Source organism: Chelon labrosus (genome assembly GCF_963514085.1).
Source record: "Chelon labrosus genome assembly, chromosome: 9".
NCBI lineage: Eukaryota > Metazoa > Chordata > Actinopteri > Mugiliformes > Mugilidae > Chelon > Chelon labrosus.
Genome location: NC_140359.1, coordinates 14,537,034 through 14,559,603, shown reverse-complemented (window position 1 = coordinate 14,559,603; position 22,570 = coordinate 14,537,034). Strand labels below are relative to the sequence as shown.

At 42.1% G+C, this 22,570-nt stretch overlaps 2 protein-coding genes across 5 annotated transcripts in view; one reads left to right on the top strand and one right to left on the bottom strand.

The window, feature by feature from the left end:
- The window catches only part of pip5k1bb (phosphatidylinositol-4-phosphate 5-kinase, type I, beta b), a 32,868-nt gene extending 31,066 nt beyond the window's left edge, over positions 1 to 1,802 (top strand). The window contains exons 14-15 of the mRNA XM_084551951.1: positions 301 to 424; positions 532 to 1,802. Coding sequence (XP_084408077.1) covers positions 301 to 424; positions 532 to 534 — 127 coding nt within the window. The 3' untranslated portion in view covers positions 535 to 1,802. The remainder of the gene's footprint in view (positions 1 to 300; positions 425 to 531) is intronic.
- Positions 1,803 to 1,880: 78 nt separating this feature from the next.
- LOC311493338 (ceramide transfer protein-like) lies at positions 1,881 to 22,551 on the bottom strand. 4 transcript variants are annotated; one of them, XM_084551948.1, is made up of 18 exons: positions 21,360 to 22,551; positions 20,723 to 20,857; positions 18,295 to 18,411; positions 12,549 to 12,656; positions 12,172 to 12,310; positions 11,540 to 11,587; positions 11,196 to 11,353; positions 9,193 to 9,285; positions 8,953 to 9,039; positions 8,708 to 8,800; positions 8,284 to 8,361; positions 6,835 to 6,930; positions 6,463 to 6,595; positions 6,297 to 6,367; positions 6,051 to 6,179; positions 4,518 to 4,647; positions 3,578 to 3,715; positions 1,881 to 3,420 (listed from the first exon to the last, which is right to left on the bottom strand). In XM_084551948.1, the coding sequence occupies exons 1-17, from the start codon at positions 21,447 to 21,449 to the stop codon at positions 3,588 to 3,590; spliced, it is 1,833 nt and encodes a 610-aa protein (XP_084408074.1). In that variant the 5' UTR covers positions 21,450 to 22,551; the 3' UTR covers positions 1,881 to 3,420; positions 3,578 to 3,587. The 4 variants fall into 4 exon arrangements, with proteins under 4 accessions (XP_084408074.1, XP_084408075.1, XP_084408073.1 ...); XM_084551947.1 differs by having other exon boundaries at positions 1,882 to 3,420; positions 11,501 to 11,587; positions 21,360 to 22,549; XM_084551950.1 differs by lacking the exon at positions 21,360 to 22,551 and adding an exon at positions 20,470 to 20,510 and having other exon boundaries at positions 1,882 to 3,420; positions 11,501 to 11,587; positions 20,723 to 20,783.
- Between the last annotated feature and the right edge of the window lie 19 nt (positions 22,552 to 22,570).

The following is a 22,570-nucleotide window of genomic DNA, read 5'->3' as shown; positions in this document are numbered from 1 at the left end:
TCTCCCAGCAAGGGTTTCATGCATTGCGGTCAAATCCGGCTAATCTCCAGGAGATTTTGTTCTCTTCCTGCGAGACATTTTTGAGACTATGAGACCTCCAGCGGCCTCCGGACGCCAGACAGGTCACACCGTCCTGTCTGCAGTCGGCCCGTCTCTTCGTCTCTTTGATGTCTCTGCGGTGGTGTGTGATTTGTTTTTCATTCCTTCTGCTCATGCAGCTGCTTCATGTTAGCCGCCTTTGACGCAGACAATAATCTCCGAGTTAATGTGAAAATATGTTTTTTTTTTTCTCTGTTTCAGAGAAGACGCTGGATCCAGCTCCACGTTTACCCTGGAGGACAGCGCTATCTGCCTCACTTCCGAGCAGAGCACCATGGATGTGGACATAGATCGTGACGACGGATCTGTTCTGGATATCTACTTGGTGAGTTCTTCTTTAATTTGTTACACCGGGTACCGTTAGATGTTGATTAGCTTTGTTTTTGCTTGGTAGAAAACAACTAAACTACGTTTCTTTTCTTTGTTTCACAGTGAAACGAACAGCGTTACAAACTTCATTTTCTCCTGCCCAGCATAAGACAATCGCCACGCTCCATTGGACAGGCCAGTCTGGCGGTTGACTCCACTTTCAGTGCTGCTAGATCCATGTTGCCACTTGTTTTTGCCAACAACACATGAAAATATTGAGATTCCCACTGGTTGACGGACTAAAAGGAAAACCCAGCGAAGTCACACGGATGGACATTGTAAGAACCATGTGACGTAACGTGTAACGTGCTCAAGCTGAAATGAGTGTTGCTTTTTAGACCATGCATCAACACAGCGCCTTTATGTTTTATAAATGTATACCGTTTTCATGACCTACACAAAAAGGACTGTGGAGAGAGGGAGGGTAGATACATGCATTTCTTTTAAATGTTTAGTTTTTTTTTCTGCTGACCCGAAGGAAGTAAGAGACACTCAGCCGCAACATTTGCAGCTGATGTGAAATGTTTACAGTGAATCTATGATGGCATCTCGGCCCCAGGTGAAGAGGAACAGCGTCCCGACAAAGGACACAAGCCTTAGCTTGTAGCCGCAGCCAACACGGACGAGGAAGGCACTCACATGAGCGGGCTCGAATCTGGAGCCAACGAGGCCACAGAGACTCTGGTGCGGTTAAAGTGGCCAACTTTTCCTAACCGGGCTGTTATTTGTGGCCCTGGCAAAGAGCTGCTGTAAAGCAAAGTGAGAAAAGACAGTTACTGGATTTTTGGATGAAGCACGGAGCGGCGCGACAATGCACTGGCTCTCGACTTAAAGGCACTTTGGACATTGGATATGATTTCTGTGAGAAATATTTTTCCTCTGAGGACGTCTCTTAGGTGGGAGGGCTACCTAATGTAAACACAGATTTGGATGTGTGAACATGCACTTTTATTTTCTTTTTCCAAATGCACACCTCTGTCTGTCATTGATACTACATGTACGGAGACAATGAAGGAACACTGTAGCTCATTTTTGATGTGGACCTGCTAGTTTTCAGTGAGGTTTCTGTCACGACTGCTTTTACTCAGGATATCCTTTGATACTGAAGAAGCGTGTCCTCTGCAAGAAGTGATGAGACACGCGTCCTACACTTCGAAGCTGTCCGATACCTCTTCCTCAAGATCATATCCAACTATAAATGTTCAACTCTGCGATCAGTTGAGACCATAATTTATTGTGTAAATCTCAATATTTTACCATTTGCTGAAAAATCCTTTAATCACTGACTGTAAAGACAATGCATATTTATATATAGAAGAGACTCCTATAAATAAAAAGCCAAAAAACTTGTCTTTGTCCAACATTTGTCATCTTGCAGTTGATGCAGTTTCACAGTAGTGCAACTAAAACTCAGTTCTTCTGTTGTGTAATCATTTTTAATTTACAGAACATTGTCAAATTGCCTTACATTTAGTGCAAATAATAACACTTCTGATGTACAACTTGGAAATATACAAAGTGTGTAGATTACTGACAAAGTATCACAATTAAAAACACTAAATGCATTCTTCAGCTGACATTGCTCGTAGATCTAGCTCTTGTAATTCTGAGCGAAACAATTAATCCAGCTCCTTCCTAACCTCTGAGCCCCTTAGACTGCTGGCGATTCATACTGATTGCAAGACTCCCAACGTTTGATGGCATCGAACACAGTCTTAAGAACGTTTAAATGAGGTAAGATGACGTGAAATGCTGACCGCTCCCCCCCAGCTTCATTTCAGTGTTGATAAATGCACATCTGGTGGCTGTACAGTAGAGAGGGCCAGGACGTTTAGGGCCCATCCCGGGGCGTCTAAGGCATTCTGGGGGTAGTTTATCAGTCAAAGGGCAGGAGGCCTCTGTAGTGTGGGATGTGAAATGTAATCTTAGCATTATGATTGAGACTGAATGGTGTAGACGATATCCTACTCGACGTTCTACAAGTTTACCTTATCCTGCACAAAAAGCAGCAGGGCTAATTCACAAACCTCATGAAGGGACACACAGATTATTTCCCGCCTCACTCGGGGCGGAAAATAACGAAGAAAAATCTACAGTGTACAAAAATGTTTCCGCTCGTCTCTCAATGAAAGAGAGAAATTTTCATACCAGACACTACTGCCCGTCTATAGAAAATATCCATCGGTTTAGAGACAGATACACGCCGACAATAGACCGCAGTGTAGCATCTATTGCCCAACATGAGTTGATTATGCTATTCTCTCTCTCTGTGTAATTCCTTGGCCCACGTGTGTGATCAAATTCAAGCGTTTAACAGTCAATTCACATTTCTCACATTGGTAAACCAACTGAAAACTTACTGTTTTCTCTGTACAATACATTGTGTCCACTGTGCTCTCTGAAAACAACTTTAGAACAATCTAGAAATATAAAGATATCAAAGCTTTAGGCTGTGACCCCCCATCAGACTCCCCCCCAAAAAAACAAAAAAAAGAGTCGTCACGAGAGGGACAGGAGAAGGCAATAAAGAGGAGATAGTGTACCACAGCTCATCTGCGTGTTTCTAGCATGTTACTTTCCACTCTTATGGAAGTTACTTTATAGCAGCGGCGAAACAAGTAGCTGTAATACTAGTGATTAAAGAAACCCCCAAAAAGTTTGTAATCATAAGAAATGTACAAAAACAATTTACAAAAAGAGAGCAAATAATAAATCAAAAACCACTCTTGAAATTACATACAAACGGCGGCATGACCAATAGATGGTGCTAAGCCATTACAATGCAGCTGGGATGAGATCTACTGATGCATTAAAGCTGTAAAACCAGTCTGGTCTGCACGCAGGCTTCCTGTGAAGTGCTGTCCCGCAGGTAGTAGTTTGAAAGCAGGTTCTGACTGGTGAACAGGAAGTGTAGTCATCAAGAGTCGGCTCCAGAGGGAAAACCACAGCCTTCTACGACAACAAGAAGAGATAAGTAACCTGAAACAATAGTACGTGTGCTGATTCATAGCTACAGATAAAGCTCCAGCCAAGGGATAGCCCATATATTAAGAGTGAGCTGAATGATCAGCTGAGTCAAACAACCGTATGTGCTGAAATTCCTGGTTACCTCTTAGTGCTCAGAAGAGGATGGTCTTCCCAGCGGTTTGTTCCTGCACGTAAGAGGTGAAGCGTTTCAGGAACTTGGGATACTCTCTCTTGGCCACGGCTCTGAGGACAGAAGCTGGAGCCCAGCCGCCGGGATTTACTGCAGCCACACAGGGGAAGACCATCAGGACAATGTTCATGCCGACTTATGATAAAACAACTGATCATGTGCTGCCTTTAACTAGTGAACTTGTTGCTGTGTACGGAAAACGCTTGTCGTTCAAGCGGTAACATCAGCTATAAGAGAATATTGTTGCTTGGAAAATGTTGGCGTCTAACAGTTTAGCAAGCTGACAACTGTGTAACTTCATGCAGGTAATACAAAGGAATAATAAAAAGGAGGAGGCCACTGATTTTTCTTGTGAACAGGGCAACACAAACCTATTTGAAGACACAATGATTCAGCATACAGTCAACAAAGTAGGGTGCCCTCTAGTGAGAGGGTATTTTTCTAAATCAACTTCTCCTCTGACAATGACCTGACTAAAGATTCCCTGTGCAGGGCCACTTCATGTTACAATCTGCACAAATCTTTTCAGACATTTCCAAAACACCACCTCATGAACTGTGTGGCTCTTGTGTGAGCTACCAGCTCTACAAACACCCAGTTGGCAAAAAACAATGGCTGATATGAGACAGAATCATTTAAGATATGAAACAAACACAATCCTATGAACATCATGCTCCAACAAGAGAATGAAGAATAGCATGACTTCATTTCTGTTGGAATCATATTTTTTTATTTTTTGCATTTTGTGGTCTGCTGCTAAAGCCATTGTAATTTCTTGGATGATTTAAACAACCTCTTACATCAAGACAGGTTAACGTAACCATTTTTGCTTCGTTCTCGAGGCCTTGGTTAAATAACTCTTGAGTATATAACCTGATGGAGAGGCTCTTACCATTGGCAACATAGGTGATCTTACAAAGGATGTTGTCTCTGCTTATCTCTTTATCACCCTCTGGTGGGCTGACCAGCGTCTGGCAGATCATGGCGACATTGATTTTGGCACGAACACACCGGTTTGTGGGCTGAAATTAAAAACCAAACTGTAAATGCAAATGATCCTGGGAGAGCAACAAATCACTAATCACAGTCAGACGCGGCTTGACAAACTGTAGATGCGATCAATCGCTCTTTTGAGTCTGAATAAACCTTCCAGGGCATCTATAAGTTTTATTTACTGAAGTCATGGCCTTTCTGGGACAGCTATAGCCCACTATATTACAGAAGAGTGCACCATTGTGAGATGTTCTTGTTTCCCCAGTTGGAAAATTTGGCCTGAAAAACTATTTATAGCAGCAGGGTCCAGGCAGCAGAGGTAACTACAGCGCTAAAAAAAGAATTCTCCCCCCTTGGATGTTTTGACAAAATAAGAAAACAAAATACAACTCTGCAAATCTACAAAGTAATATCAATTAATTGACATTTGAACTCAGGATTTAGTTGATGCACTTTGGACACAATCACAGCACTGTGTCTCTGTGGATGGGTCTCAAACAGACTTGGACATCTGGACAATTTTACTCCATTCTTCTTTGTAGTACTGCTCAAGTTCTGTCAGGTTGCACAATGGTCAGCCATCAAGAGCAGTTTTTAAATCTAGCCACAAATTCTATATTGGGCTTTGACAAGGCCACTCAAGAATATTCACCTTGTTGTCTATAAACCATGTTTGTATGGTTCGGTTCATTGTCTTGTTGGGAAATAAATCTCTCTTGTTTTGTAGACTGAGTCAAAAGGTCCACCTGAATTTCTCCAAATTTTCCTGCACTTATTTTACCCTGTAACTTTACAAGCCATCCGGGACCTGCTGCCAAGTAGCGTCCCCACATCATGATGGTGCCACCATCGTGCGCCACAGTTTGCCAAACAGGTGCATTTTGGTTTCATCAGTCCAGTTAACTTTGGAGTCTCTAGTCGACATTTTAAACTTTGTCACTCTATTCAAAAACCTGTGCAACAAACAGTTGTTGTATGCAGAGTCTCTCCAATCTAAGCCGCTCAAGCGCTTTAACTCATAGTCACAGGAGTCCTGGTGGCTTCTCTCACTAATATCCTTCTTGCTTGATCGCTCAGTTTGTGAGGCCGGCCTCCTCTAGGAAGACTTATACCTGTCATGTCCCTTCTATTTTGAAAGGGACGTGATGTAGCTGAAGGTGAGCTCCTTTTCTCTGAGTCGCTTGTAGTGTCCTTTAGTCTACAGGGTGTAATTGTAGCCAGGAATACTGATTAATCAGTGACTGGACCATCTAGACACAGGTGTCTTTATACTACACTTGAAACACTTTCACTGCACTCAGCTGATCTCTATTTCACTAATTGTGAGACTACCAGCACCAATCGGCTAGACTGATGAGGAAACCCACAGTGTTTAGCTGAAAAAGATGAATAAATTATAAAGGTACAGAATGTACTTGAGGGTTAATCTTACAGGAGCATTGTCATGGTCCACAGAGAAATTGCAGACCAGCCACGTGTCTGGATCATTTTCATTCGTTGCCACGATCTTTCTGATGGCGGACAGATAGAGTACGTCCCTCTGAGAAGCGGGCCACACCCTCTGAAACACAACCAGAAGACACATTCAGCTGGTGATGACAGGAAGAGCAGAATATTGCTGATTACATGCCAAAAACATGTTTCATCAAAGTTTAAAAGCGCCATTATCTGATGTTACCTTGTGCGTCTGGTAAACAATGACGGCATTATCGGACAGCGTTTCCACAACATTGAAATTTTCGATGGTGGCTGAGGGAGGAAGAGCTCAGTCAGGTCATGACATTAAAACAAAGAGAAGACAGACAGCGCTGAAATGATAGCGACTCATGAAGCGGTGAACTTACTCTCCCAGTCCATTCGGACAGCTGTGTCCCAGAAATACTGGCAGACCTCGTGTCCCGTTACCCCCTTCACAGCATGTGTAGCTTTGAGAGGATCCAGGACAATACCGTTCTCCTCCACTTCTCTCCTGTACACCTGTTACAGAAAGTGTGAGAAGAAGAAATGAAAACCACAAACATATTTACATTTTTATATAAAATGATTTTCTTTCTATCGCTGAATGAATATTTTTACTTTATTTCTTACACTTCTGCTAGCTTATTCATTGTGTTTCTATAGCACCACTATAGCCGCTGTGGTGAATGAGATTTAAATATTCACAGCGAGCAACCAAGGGAAATGATTCATGTGCAGCTTCACTCCTCCGTACTCACCTTCATTTCTCCCTCTTCTATTACCAGCTGCCAGTTTGCATCTCCACCCATGTCCTGAAGAGAGTAAGTCATATGATTCTTCACCATCTCCTCCACCTAAGAGACAGACAGATATTGATTGAATCCATTTGTTAGACAGTCTTTTACCAGCCTATTTAAGGACATTCTTTGAAAATGGGAACAGCTCACAGGGGAAAATGTAATCTACAGTATGCAGGCATGCAATGCTTAAGATTAATGATTAATAGTCTGTGCAGGTGTTTTGTTTGAAGAGGTTTGATAACCATCGGAGGAGGAAACAGAACAATTTCTCTCCGAGAATCTTAGGAATTCTTTAAGCAAGTACTGATCATTGCTTGGTGGTTTTATTCAACATTCAAACAACGTAATAAGGAAAACAGCTGTAGTGTGGAGTCATGGCTGCTCTAGCTGTGGAAGCTGAAGAGTGATGTGAGAAGAGAAGATGGTGGAAACGATTATTGCAGTCATGCAACACTGGACCAACTTTCTGGTATGATGACAAACCATCGGGTGTGAGACAACCTGCTCTCTCTAGGAATTTCAAACCTCTCCAGTCCACTAGTCGGGTTGTCGACTTCACTGCTGACGTTTAGGACGACTAGTCACTGATCAAATGATCAGTGCAGCAGACTAGCAGCGGTGCATTAAGTGTGTGGAAATACTTTACTAAAAATGAAACTCATCCTACCGTGACATGCAAGTATGTAAGTCAGTCCTGAAATACAACAAAAGAACGCGATACACTTTGCTGGTGACTTTCATTATCAAAGATATTAGACCTTTAGCTGCAGTACTGAGAAGGCTTCAGAGAAATACCGCTTTTTTTTAAATTTATTTATTTATTTAAAACCCAGCTACACTATCCTATTTAACAGCACGTTGTGAAGTACTATTAGATGCTATCGATGGTGCTGAGTTGCAGCCTGTTTTTATACAGGCTATACATATCTGCAGCACACAGTATGTAGTGCATGAGCTGTCTGTTCTCAGCATATCAAAAATATAGATTTCATTGTTGCAAAGCATTACTTTCAACTGTGTTTTTATTAGCAATGTCACCTGAGACTAGTCTGTGTCGACTTGACTTTCATTTCATAATAGTCGACTTTAAGCCCTGTGATAGACTGGCGACCTGTTCAGGGTGTACCCTGCCTCTCGCCTGATGACAGCTGGGACAGGCTCCAGCAGACCCTGCGACCCTTCACAGGAACAAGCGGTTACAGAAGATGAATGAATGAATAGTCGACTTTTACAAATGTGAAGTCGTGCAACCCCTAGTCTCGTCGGGTATTAAAATCTATTCTAACGTACTTCTCAAACCACAGGAAATGTTGGTGGGAACCTGGAGTCAAAGGTTAGTAGACATTCTCATGCTCTCTCAGAATCTGTATCACCCTGAACATGCTCTCAGTTGACCAAGTACAATACCTGAGGGCTGAATCTGTGAATGTCATCTGAAGCGCTGACTAGCTCAACAGAGCACAAGGAAGAAGAATGGCTATGGGGCTGTGAAGAAAGAAGGTTGAATGAGAAGACAGCAAAAGGAAAAAAAAGACAGAAAGCCATGCAGCTGATCAGAGAAAATAACCACAGCTTGCTGAAGTTTCATATGAGGTTGTTTTATAAGCTTTCAAAAACTACTGCAGTAAGCACAGATTGATTCACTGACAGTGAGACATCAGGTAGAAGCTGCGGGTTTTTATAGACAGGTCGTACTGGTTGTAAGCTAATTAAGCTTCAGACAGGAATTTTGAAGGAAAGGAAAGGGTAGCAACACAAAGCCTTAAATTACAGTGAAGGACGATGGAAACAACGTGAGCAGTAAAAAGAATATGAGACATGTGCTGTGTACCTTATTGGAAAACCGGTGTGTACCAATGGTGGAGTAGGCGTCGCCAGTAGGAACCGGAGTCAGTCGATTTGTCCTGACCTTCTCTGACTGGCACTGAGGGACACAGTGGTAAGAGAGATGGTTATGGATACAAACTGGGCTACATCTATATGTAACTCTGCTCAAGTAATATTTAAAGGGGCAGAAAAACACAAAAGACACATATTTTTGGCGCAAACTAGAGCCAATTTATATCTCTATCTCACCTGCTCCTCAATCTTGTCTTGTCTGTCCAGTGCAGCGTCCACTGCATCAAAGAATTCCTCCTCATTGATCAGACTATTAGGACCTTCCTGTTAAGAGGCAACAACAAGAAAATGTTGTAAGACTTGTGTGTGTACAACAAGAACCACCCAGACCAAAGTGCAGAAAGATTAAAAAAATAATAATCTCTGCGGCTTATTCAACTGTTTCTTATCTATTTATCTTATCTAATTTTTCCGTGCCTCGTAGTCTGGACCTCCATAGTGAGACTTTTTCTTCAGTTCATTCATAGAAGACTTGTAGGCATCTTCCAACTTCCTCCTCTTCTCCAGCTCCTACACAAACACACAAACAGAAAAGTGCAATATGATGAGTGCAACTGTATTTAAACAATTAATAAGATTAGTGGCATGTAAACAGAAACAACCAAAGCCTCTTTAAAACATCTCTCTTGTTAATCCTGTATCCAGAAACCCATTAGCCACTGACAATCCTTTAATTCATCATATTACAGGTGATACAGAGGAAATGAAAAGGTGACTAATTAAAAAAAACTTCTGCATGGCTTCAACATTAAGACAAACACCACATTATTCGGCTGTGTGCACACTACAGGTTTTACATAGTGTCTCTGCCTGAGGCAAATACACACAAACCACTCAAATGAAGTAGAAACGATAGACTGCCGCTGCTTTACAATGAGAACCGACGTGTCTGGATTACGCTCCGGTGACAGTCGCTGTTTTCACAATCAACTATTTAAAAAATAGCCAAAAATCAAGCAAACCAACCAAAGAATCCCTGCACAAAAAACTCTCTAATCTCCGTTTATATTTGAGGCAGTGTATCCACAATGAAATAAGAGGTGTGAAGCAATCAATGTATTGTGTAATAAACAACAGCATGGCTCTCCAGCAAAAACAATTAAATGGAGGGAAAACTGACAAAGAGACACTGAAGGCAAAGGAAGGTGTAGACACATGACGCTGGCCACAAAATAAACTGGAGCTGATCCTGCTGTCAGCTGTGTGTAACAACTACACACACACACACACACACACTGAGACCTACCACAAAGAGCGGGTTGCCGGTCTGTAGAGGTATCCATCTTTGTGTCGGGTATTTGAGCAGCTCAGTCTTCCTTTGTAACGAAGGCTTCCACAAACTGCACCACGCAGTCCGAGAGGTCATTATCTACTTCACTCGCTGAACAAGTCTGAGTAGGTGAGATGTTTTAGCTTGAGTGCGTTTTTTTTCCTGCAACTATTTCTAATCTCCAAGCCCACATCAACCGCTAAACTCCACACATAGTTAAACAAAGATAAGTTTGAGGTAGTTTCACTTCAGTCTAACTGAAAACTGAGCCTGACAGACTGAAAACACTTCCAGGCTTTAGGGTTGGGCAAATAGAGGAAAACTGGTTTGACAGTATCAGCTGACCTCTAAAGACCACACCTTCAGAGGCACAGAGCACACTCTGGATATCAACGACAGGAAGAGTGTTAAGGAAACTCCAGTCACTATTATTATTATTTTTCTATCTGGATAATTACATTTAAAGACTCTTGAACTTATAGTCCATATTTTTATAAGTGCTTGAGCACACGGCCTCTTTTTTGGACTGAAGCAGATATATTATGTTCACAAAGAAGGAGCTAAATTGCAATATATTGGTGAAAATATACTGAAAAAGAAGAACTACAAACCGCTTTACAAGATACCAATATGAACACGCAGAAATTAGGAACTAAGAAGGACACAATCCACACCATCAACCGAGGGAGAATTAAATCATTGCACGACTACATCCTCATCGGTTAATTCATAAAAACTTTTTTTAAAACTCCTGGTGTGTTTCACATGTAATCAGTTTCAATGAAACCTCCTTCTAGCCTTTCAAAAAACAACCACAGCGCCTATTTACTAGTAAATGTTGCGACACCTTAACTATCAACATGAATATCTGGCTGTTTTTACATACAGCAATCACAGAGCGTGCACCACAACACTGGACCACATCGCCTCAAGGTCAAAGCTCATTATAAGACACTATTCTTTGCTCATAATAATCGATTCCTTATACAAAGCTGAAAGCAATGTTTAGCTCCTGAGTCAGCAACACTTCCACACAGCAGCGCCTGCTGAACACGCCCACTCTGGAAAGCCGCCATTATTCACTCAACACTTGACACCCTGCGAGTGACATTTAGTGTAATCACTGTGTGAGAAGTGCAATGCTCTCTACCTTGTCCAGTCTCTTCTGCCAGCTGTCCTCTCGTTTCATCATCAGTTCGATGCAGTGGGACAAGGTGGACAGGATGCCTGCTGTGGTGGCCTTGAAGGTGATGGCTTCGCCCTTAAAGTCTATCCCGTTAATACCTTTGGGACTGGCAGGGGGAAACACTGGCAGGAACAAGGACATAAAAGAATGTAACAGCTGCCTGCTGACTGCAAATAAACATTTATGGTTTTAAAGTGGATTGGTTTTTAGCAAGCATCTCAAATGGAACAAAGACTGGTGATGATGATAATATCTGCAGGTAGACTCACATTTCTCTTTGCTGCCATTGTTGTTGTGATTATATTCACCTTCGGTTCTTGTGCCAGTAGGAAAGTCATCCTCGTCTTCCTCTAATACTGGTAAGAAAACAACAGCAAGGTTAGCTTTATCTCTCAGCCCTATACACACGGATGCATAGAACTAATAACATACATGAGAGTTACTGGAGCTGGTTAAAACGACAACTGATTATTAATTTTTTAATTTAAGTTTTGCAACCTACAAAAGACAGCAGCTTCGATATGAAAGTGATATCAGAACGTGACTGTAGAAAGATTTGACCGGAAATTAACAAGCCGCAAAATGTCCTGTAAGCAGATATTGATTTCAGTTTCCCTTCTCAACCACTCTCCTTCAACTTCCATGCTGCATAAAGCAAAATAAGAAGTTCACATCTATTATGAATACTTCCCTTTTCCAGTTAACACCAAGACCAACTCCTCAGCACAGACTCTAAATAACCGTTTTGCCCCAAACAGAATTCATTTAAAACATTTAAGTCCCGTCAATTGATAAAATATATTTAATGGAGACTAATTACAGTCAGTGATTGTTCACATCTAACATTAAAATGGAACCGCATTAACTCTGACAGCCCTATTTAAACTCACTACGTGATGCCATTCAAGTTCCATAAAAGCGTATTTCAGCAACACATTACCTTTGTCTCTTTGAAATTCATCTTTGGAAACAGCATCAGCACAGGAGTCAAAGTACTTCTGCAGGGTGTCCACTTGTCTGCACAGAATGTCCCGGAAGGTCTCCATTTCTGCCAGCTTCTCACGCAACCTGTGCCCCTTCTGTGCATGGACAATCACAGGTAAAAGACATGCAAACAACAGGAGCTAAACTAAATCGCATACAGTTAGAGGAAAGATTTGAAGCTCTAGTGAAAGAGGTTGACGATGACTATCGTAAGAAAGAAAGACAAAAGAAGACGGTAATGGAAGAAAGTAAATGTTAGCAGCATGCTTATCCCATGCCATGCCTTTCATTTCCTGGAAACATATTAAGCCACATCCGTCAATTGTGCTTTACCTTGAAGGAAGAGGTGGATGTGGAAGACAAGGCACTAGCTGCTGAGGTGAGAGACAACATCGAACCATGACGCCTCAGACTTGTTTCTGAACCATAACCAGACTCGGCCTGCGATCCAGGTGGGGACGTGGGAGGAGAGCGAAGGAGACAGGAGGCAAAGAGGAGGGGGAGAGAAGATCAGTAAGTGCACTCAAAACACTGACAAATCTGCAGTATAATAAGAAAGTCAGATGCTCATCAAATCTAGACAGAGTGCGATCGATTCTAGCAGTCAGCAGCGCTGAGTAATACTGAGCTGGACCACAGCAGGACCTACACCTACGCAGACAAACTGTGTTGAGAAGGACTGAGAAATGCATCACGCATCAACTAAACCTGATACTTGATAGTGTGGACAGAGCTAGGCTTTGTTGCAACTTCCTTTAGTTTATACACCAGTTAGAAAATGCTGTCTCACGTTATATATATCACAACTTTGACCGCACATTAGGGAGTGGCAGTGGTGGCATTTGTTCCATTAAATACAAAACTTATGACTGGCCGTTGCCTGGCAGTGCCAACTCAGCAAAAAGAGGCAGAATTGTACTGAATATGTTGTATGTGCATGCACACCCGGCCGGCCACACCAAAGATAAATATTGTCTCGGCTGTTCACTGCTATCAGTGAGAGCAAAGTCGTGATCCACTACCAGAGCCTATCACTTAAGTGCGTACCTTTTCTCAGTCAGTATACAAAACTATTTGAAATAGTTTTAGATATGAATCAGAACGATAACATCCTGGTGTTGCATTTTATCAGTAAAGTTATTTTCACAGGTTCAGCCATGGCACTGTCTCTAATTTTTTCCCTCTTGATTTCTGTTGGCCAGTCCACATGCAGAAGAATTTCTTAAGAACAGTGAACAAATTGAAGAGCGAGTCATGTGACGACCTCCGGAGAGAGAGAGAGAGAACTCACACATTCCTCTGCTACAGGACCTTACACAATTCACAGCACAGTGAAAGACACTAAATACTGGTGAACAGGTATTTGGCTGAGTGTGAGAATAAAATAAGGTCTCAGAGTTTAAAAATGTTTACACTCATGCATCAGAGATTGCTGTGATATTTATAAGTTTATGAGTTTTGCATTTCGTCCCAAATCTGCAGGTTTTCTGCAGATTTAGTTAATAATGGAAACTTTAATCTGAAATAAGCATGACATGATTTTGAGAAAACATGTCCCCAGATATGGTCATAAAAAACAAACAAACAATGACTGGTCTATTCATATAAGTGAATTAAATATAATGAACATCACCGTAAATAATACAACAGTTAATAACTACAGCCTTAAAAACTAGTCTTTACAAAATGTTGTTTTTGTTGTAATATTCAAACATCACATTTAGAAAACCATAAAACATTTCTCCCCACACAATTCTCAGAAGCAAGGGGCAGAGCCGAGTTCCAGGAGTGTTTTGAATTTCAAATATAAGTCAGCGATGGCTGAAACAGGTCTGCAGTTCTTCAGCTGCAGCGTGCCACCCATGACGCCCTAACAAATGCAAAACCACCGACTGTATTTCTTGACTGCTTTCTTAACACACTTATAATACTGAAAAACACACTTACTAGGCACACTAGTGAAAATGAATACCTTCTTATACAATAGTCCTGCACTAAATCCCCCTTCATGATTGTTATAATGTTCATTTTACATTAAATCAACAAAAGAACGAAGGTAATTCAACTGTATGATCATTTTGGACGATGTGGTTTGTGGTGCTGGATTAAACACAAATGTGTTTCTGTTATTTTGACCACTGACCAAAACGGGGTTGTCAAAATAATAGAAACATGTGTTGCTACAACACAATACAATTCAATAGTACTGCACAACCTCCAAGATGAAAACAAAGTTATTCTCTCTCCATTAGTTTAAACAAATGCAAACCCTTCAGGAAGCTAGGCTTATGTGCAGGACTGTTTGGTTTTCACTGGTGTACCTAATAAAATGGCTCCTACAATGCGTTTCCCGCTACATGTTAAGTTCTTAAATAAAAAAAACAATATGTACTATTGTTTACTACTTGCTAATCCTTTAAAACCAGCTGAGAATGACAGCTACTCCAGTTAGATAGGCAAACTACGCTATCAGTTTAAATACCGGTGTGCAAGATTTAGTAGCACCTAGGTTGGAATGGGTAAGCGAGTAGGAGAAACTATCGACAAGCAAGAAATGTTTATAATATTTATTGTTCCAATACCTGCATTTAAACCGCAAATGCAAAATGCAACTTAAAACCAAGTTCTGAGTGGTGAGTGAAATCCTGCATCTTCTAGTATGAGCCACAACATATGCATGATGACTTTTTATTTCTACATCGGTGCGTCTCTTGCTATAATTGCTGTTACTGTATTGCTAATTTGCGATCAAGAGCCGAAGCAGTACGCCGCAATGAAGAAATGAACGCCAATCTGTGACCACACCACAGACTGACATCTCTATGAACGTGGTCAGCTGCATGACAACCATGCAAACTTAACACCCACTCATTCACAACTTGAGAAAATAGCATCTTGAGCTCAAGAGTCTGAAATGGTAATGAGAAGAGTATGAGGTATGAGTATGAGACGTGCAGTACTAGTTTCTAAATAAGAGTCACTGTCTTACCACTAACATGCACAGATATCTTGCATGAAAACTGCATGCAAATAAAGATATTTTAAGCACAAAGGCCTAAACTGGGTCTGTATATTATTCATTCATGTCACAACACTGGTGTGTTAATTGAAGACTTCAGTGATGCGTGACAGAAAGCTAGCAGCATGCCAACATGCTATAAGCCCACCATTCGGCCATTCCAACAGCCAAAGCAGAGCAGGACACTGCTGCAGTCCTGGCGGTCTGCTGGCCGCAACATGGCCAGGCGTTCCCAACGCTCCCAATGTTCTGACAATGCAGAAGCTTTAATCCAGTATTCCTGCTTCCCTGGACACACCTCACTACGGAACAAAAGGGAAGAGGAGATGGAGGAGGTGGAAAAGAGGTGCCATACAGGCTTAGCTCATCAAGCAAAACAGCGACGAGAAAAGCAAGAAAGAACAGGGAAAAAGTAGTAATTTTTCTCCACAGCAATCGGAGGCAGACACTAGCCGCTCCTCGAAGCACAAGAGGCTGAGCGAGTCGAAAGGAAGAGCCTTGTAATTCCTCAGCAGAGCGAAGCAGGGTCCGCTTTCAACCGGGTCCTCCCTCTGCAGACACACACACACACATGTGCTCAAAGTGGCACACACACGTACATGCACTCTCGCTGCGCTCATACATCAACAGACCACACACCCTGATACGTGAAACCCTCTCATCTTGTCCATCTCTTTGCCCGGCATCCTTAACCGAGAAAGCAAGCGGGAATGTGTGTGTTTGCATGGACAAGTTAGAGCGGGATAAAACTGAAGGGTCCATGGATGTATGCATCGGTGAGAGATGAGAGCCGTCTGGGATTGTTTGTGCAATAAACCAATAAAGAGCAGAATGGGTGGGCGAGTGAAGCAGCCTGCTGTGTATTACGGCAGAGAGAAAGAGAGAGACAGAGAGGCTGAGAGTGGGAGGCACAGAACAACATTTGTCTGGATCTTCTGCTTCGCTTCTTATTCTCCCGACTCTCCCTTTATCTCTTCTTATTCTGATTTGCCGATATCCCCCTGATCTGGGTCAATAGTGTTCAGGTTGTGTCTACAACCAGCCTGAAGATGTGGAGGAAAAAACCACAGATAAACGCAGGGGTGTTTCCCCGTTCCTGCCCATTCCACCCCTCCGAGTCTGCCTGAATGGATCAGCCTCTTTTGTCTCTCTTGATTTTTGTAGCTGCGAGAATGGACCATTAAAAAAATGTATTATTCATCAAGAGCAGCACTTAACGTCCCTAGATCCAGCACGACTCTTACCACCACCAACACAAACACACCCACACACATAAACACAAAATGGACTAGCACAACAACTGCTTACCTAAACGTGTTAATATGATATAAAAATTATGCATTTGCCAAGTGGCCAGCAAGAGCCATTTAAAAGTTGCAACCGTGACTCGTTCAAACTAAATTAAAGAACAAAACCTGCTTAACCCAGCCTGAGCATATAAAATTTCTTGTTGGAAACATGCTCCATGTATGAAAGCGCGTGTTTGTTTCACTGCCACCGGCTTCTGTGACGAGCTTATATGCAGAATTAGTGCTTAAGTGGCAGAAAAGTTAGGCTACTCAGGTTAATGCCGTCTCTGGTTCAGACGCAAACATTAAAACCACTGTATGATGCACGTATTTGGGAGCAGGGCCGACACGCATCAGTACCTAGAGTAATGCTGCAGGTGGTGCTGCATCAACCTTTCTGGGGTTACTGTAGGTCACAGCCCAGACATAACCCTAAAATACTTTCACAGTATTGTTAATGGACTAGAGACCTGTGGACACTCGCACTCACACTAAAAACACCCACCAGCACTAACGTAACGATCCACAGCTCTTCAGTGGAGGAGCAGAGCTAATGAGTATTCACAGGCAAGCGATTGTTTTTTCAGCGGCGGTCCATTTCCCCTCAATTACACAGTTATATGTGGAAAACTGAAACGTATCACGATATCAGTACAAAACATAGAGGATTCAGTTGTTTATATGTAAATGGAAAATTAGGTGAAGTATGGAGAGCTGTATGCGTGATGTTGCGTGATGGATCATGGTGTTAGCTGCTGTATATATAATGCCCTAGAACTTTCCCATATACCGTTTTAAGAGTATCCTGGCAAAACAATAATTAACTAAAAAAAGATTATTTTTAACCGTGTTGTGTACATTTGACATAAAGTTATCATCCATATTGACATCTGTATGGTATTAATATTGTGCCCGATTTTGAAACTGGAAAAAAGCAGGCTGCAATCTTGAAGAAAAACTCAAAATATAAAATATTATACTATAACATTTGCGGAGATTTAAATATTTTCAGCCTTTCAGAAAACTGTCCTCCAGTCTTCAAATAGTTTCAGCCTTGCAAAAAAACTTTCTCTTGACATTTCAAGCTTTCAAACACAGAGTTTTAACATTTGTAAACTTTTTCTTTTACATAAATCAGACCATTTAAGGCGTGGGATTTCTGTAACGCTGTTCGCAACAAATCATCAACGGTTAAGCATGACCCCAGCAATTCTCGAACGAGGGACTCGCCAAAGACAAAGACCTGCACAGTGCCCACGTAAACCCTAACAGAACCTGTGACACACACATCTGAATCATGTCCAATCTGCTTTACACACTTCATGAGGAGAAACTAACTTGCAGAGAGAGCAGCTGCATGCTATCTGATAACAGGGGATACCCCCACCTCAACACCTCACTCCTCAGATTCCTCACATTCCCTGGGAGAAGGGCTCTCTGTGTGTGTGTTTGTGCGTCCAAATCCTTGTCCTGCCACACCCAGCTCACTGAACAAAACAGATAACTCCCCGTCTGCTCTGGGAAAAAAAATCATCCTCTACAAGGGAAAATGTGAATAAAACACTGTTTTTAGTTATTATGCAAACCAAAAAAAAAAAGATTTAATATTTAACTATGGACAAAGAATACCGAGCAAAAACAAAAAAGAAAATCTTCAACCTTTAACCCAGGCAAGGCAGCTCTTGCACGGAGAGTATTAATTAGTAAAGGAGCCACCTGATAAGCCTAATAACCCAATAAAGTCTGCAAAGAAAGACGCAAAAGTACTCACCTTGTGCAGTTCAATGGAGTCAATCCACTGGTGTCTGTGCTCAGGATCCTCAGCTCTGAGGTACCAAACACTGTCATTCACGCTGATGTCAAAACGACACTCGTCAAACTCATGGGGCTGCACAGAGAGAAGAGAGGACTCGTGAATAGTTAGAAGGCGTGAGTCCATGAGTAATGTCAAGAAATACAACCACCAAAACCAAATATCTTTATTTGAATAGCAAAATACACAACTCAGTATGATATTGTATAGAGAAAGTACTAAAGAATGGCAAAAATAAAATCCTGCCTCTCCGTCTATGACACTGGCTGACTAGCAATGACACATTCTTGAAACACATGGACTCAATCAGTCACATAAGAAGCATAAGCTACACAATAAACATAATTAGAAACGGATGTCTTGTGTCGCATGAACCAGGCAACCTGGGTCATCATAACCTTTCCTTCTGCTTTTGGGCCAAATCTTTCAACTATTGCTCCCCCCTGTTCAAACAGGCACCCCACCCGTTTCCAGCCACTGACCGCCTTAGGCACCCAAACACGTGCAACAAAGAATTCCCTCGTTTCCTCCGAGATTGGAATTTGACCGCTGCACTCAGCTGAGAAGAGATCCGCTCCGCAAAGGTTCACGATAAGAAATAAGACACTTGGATCTCTCCTCTCCTCCGTTTGTCTCGTCAGCAGTATTAAGCATAGCGCTCCGTCAGCTGACATAATCGTATGTTGCCCAAGTCTAATTAGATTTGCTGAATGACGCTCATGTGCTGGCTAATTTGCTGCCACTGACAACAGCAACACACACTCCAACTCTGCACACTAAGTGGCAGCCTGCATAACTTTATGCAACATTGTTTTGAATGTGCAACTTAAGATTTCGCAAGTCGCACACTGAGAATGCCGACGTGGTGAGAGCTTGTCTGTGACTCTTGGAACTATTTCTGTTAACCTTGGAGCAAAAGTGTCAGGTGTAACATAAAGAAATGCCTTCATGGAACCATGAAGAAGGGTGTGCATCCAGCCATGGTGGTTACTGGTTAGAGAAATCCAGTCTATCTTACTGTGCTGTATCAGGCACGGGCCATAAACCTCAGCTTTACAACCAAGTTGATAACGTTTTCATTCCAACCAAAATGTTCTTTTTCTCCTTGCGTAAGCACTGCTGTACATTTCGTGCTGCATCTGCCTTTTTCTTCTGCGCAAAGGACTCTTGAATCTTCAGTTTTAGGAAGGAGGTGATAAATTAAACAGCGAAAGTCTTGATCTATGACTGAGGTGTTTTGTGCCTGCTTTAAAATAGTGTGTGCGTGCATACGCGATAGTAATCAAAACACTATAAATATTAACTTATATGAGAACGTTTAACTGACAAGAAAGCACCAACACATCGACAGGAGCTTGAACTGATGTGAACTTGTGATAACGGACCTTTCCCTGCAATAGGAATTGTCAAAGTTACATTTCCTGCACGTTGTAAAAGGGCAGCCTGGTGCATGACTGCAGCTACGCAGTGTGTAACAGACTGATGTTAGGCAAGAAAGGAGGCAGGAGTTTTATGTCTGCATTCCTGAGTAAAAATTCCACGTTCTCCTCAGACTAAACTGGTTTTAGATGTTTAGGAAAAGAGAGGCATTTAGAAGGGGCTGTGTGGGTCACACCGCTCTAATTATTAGAGAGCATGTGTAATAAAACTGTGTACACTTTTAGTTAGGCTACTATAACGCAATTACTGAAGAACACTGAGTGTGGTGAGGAGCTCCATTCAGCTCTGCACAAACACGGGAAATGGCATAAGCACGAGAAGAAACTCACTGTGACCTTTCGTGTTGAGGTTTTTAATCCAGTTTTGAATCACTTAATCTCGCCGCACAAATCACAGCGAAAGATTTGTTCAGTATTTGGTGACAGAGAGAGCGGTGAATGTTTAACCAGGGTGTAAGATTTCATCTTATCTCACCAACAGGAGGACAACATAGGAAGAATGCAGGTCCAATCTCTACAGTATGGGTCAAGGCTTACATTTGAAACACCAATTCCAAGGAGATAATTAATTTTATGGAGAAAGAGGCATGAGAGTGTGCTCAAAGTTAAGCCAAGATTGTCTCTGTGAGCTACAACACAGATCTCTAACCTTTCTGTGATCATAATAACTGCCTCATTACAGGTTAATGTTTACCTTTCCATCCAAGAGGAACATCACAGAAGTTCAACTCTGTGCTAAAGGCAAGGAAAGACGGGATCCAAACATTGAGATCAGCTAGTGAAGCAGCATTCCTCCCCCTGAGAGGAATTGGGCGTATCACGGTCCTCATCTGGCGTGCCCTTACTCTCTACAGTGTTTCTTGAACAGGTGCTAAACTCACTCTTTGCTTTCTATTTGTGCATGTGTGTAACACAACATCACGCTTCACGTCCGGCCGAATACTTACCGTGATGACAGCCTTGCTGAGGCACAGAGAGCCCCTGCAGCCGTACTCCCGTTCATCCACCGACTTGTAGTAACTCAAAGTATTGTTTTTCAACACGACCCATCGGTCTTGCCACCCGTGTATGTAATTTGTCCACTGTAAACACAGAACAGGTGCGGTGAACAGTCAGCTGGCCCATGCAATTACTGGACAGTGTGCCTAAATGATGTCTGTGCAGGAATTAATTCAACTGATGCGGCTCATTAGAGGATTTCACTTGACTTTTACAGCAGCTGTGCGCTAGTAAAACACAAAAGCTGGAGGATACACTAACACTAACTCAACAATTCATTAGAAACACTAGTGGGAATAATAAATGCAGTCTATTATATCAGTCCAGTTGATTTAAATACGTTTTCATTTTGCAGTACTATTAAGGTGGGTTGGCTTAATAACAGCACCACAAACTACATCCTCCAAAATGATCATACAGCTGAATTAGTACCTGTCTGACGCTGTTTCAACATAAACTGGACATTACAACAATCACAGAGCTAAGATTTAACCTGTTCGTTTTCACTACCTTATCGTGAGGCAGAGGTTACTGTAGGTCAGTGAGTGTACATCTGCAGAATAAAAACACTGTAACATAAGTTACCTTGCTCAAAACGCCTCCGAGCTCCTCGGGCTGCCCGGATTCAGGATCCACATCCTCATCCGAACCGGACGACGAACTCTTTTCGGACATTTAAATCCAAGTTTGAAATAAAACTTGAAACTGATTTAATAGCGACACAGCCGCGTAGCTCACAGACAGCTTCTGGAGTTCAAACCCACCACAACCAAACCTGCGGACACTTTCTTAAAATTTATCCGAAACGTCGGTGAAATAACGTTGGACATCAACCGAAAGTAGAAAATATTAGCCGGATACCGTAAAATTTATCTCAGGTGATTTGACAGCCTCCGACTATGCTAGCTTGTCTGGTACCAAGCTTCTCTGGAGGTGACAGCTGGGTAACAATTTCTCGGGTTTGCGGGCTTTGTTTTGAAACTGACGCCGAATACAAATGAGAAGAGCTAACTTAGTTAGCGTTAGCTGTCAATCTACGCAACTAGCTAGCATCAACTTCACTAGCAACTTGTGACTGTTCTCGTTAGCAATTTTAGCTGCAGACGATAACCTGCTCAAAAGAGTAATCGATACTGAAGGCCTTCTACCCCTCAACTTCAGTCTACAAACGGACTGCGTCGCCGCTGAGGTTCCGCAGCTCAGTTAGCAGTAGCGGATATCTGACTAGCTTGCCTTGATTCTGGTGGAGGAGGAGGAGGAGCCGCGGACACGCTTTACTGTGTGTACCTACTGCGTAGAGAGACGTCAAGCTGGACACATTAACACCTACACCGGAAGTCGAACACGTCTCCTTCAAATTAAAAGCATGTTGTTTCATACGTAGGGAACGGCGACTGCATTTGACACCGAATCAAGTCAGTTTATCTCACGGCGAATAATTTGTAATCTGGAATCTGAAATTACGCGAAATTTCACGAGCAAGGGACGTGCTTTGCGAGACTAACACCGGAAATGCAGGTTTTATTTTGGTGACAATTTCAATTTCGCAAAGCTCTGAAGAGCAGTGAGTGTTTTGGAGGTCAAAGTTCTGGGTGAATTCACCAACGTGTTAAACTGTATTTAACCGACTATTTCACATCATTTTTGTGCTCACTTTTCTTCTTGTACGACATTTTCTCATAGTAGTTTTGGAGTAATTTGTATACTTTAGACAACACATTAATCTAAAGTTCATTGAGCCCACTCATAGAGGCAAAATGTCGCTATTTCCATTCACAAAGTCTTCCTAAACACCG

Excerpts from the sequence above, each read along its gene's own strand:
- LOC311493338 (XM_084551947.1), bottom strand. The coding sequence starts at position 21,449 with ATGTCCGAAAAGAGTTCGTCGTCCGGTTCGGATGAGGATGTGGATCCT. Across the intron at positions 11,588-12,171 it reads TGAATTTCAAAGAGACAAAG|TATTAGAGGAAGACGAGGAT; the intron begins GTAATGTGTTGC and ends TTTTCTTACCAG. Across the intron at positions 6,596-6,834 it reads TAGAAGAGGGAGAAATGAAG|GTGTACAGGAGAGAAGTGGA; the intron begins GTGAGTACGGAG and ends TTTCTGTAACAG.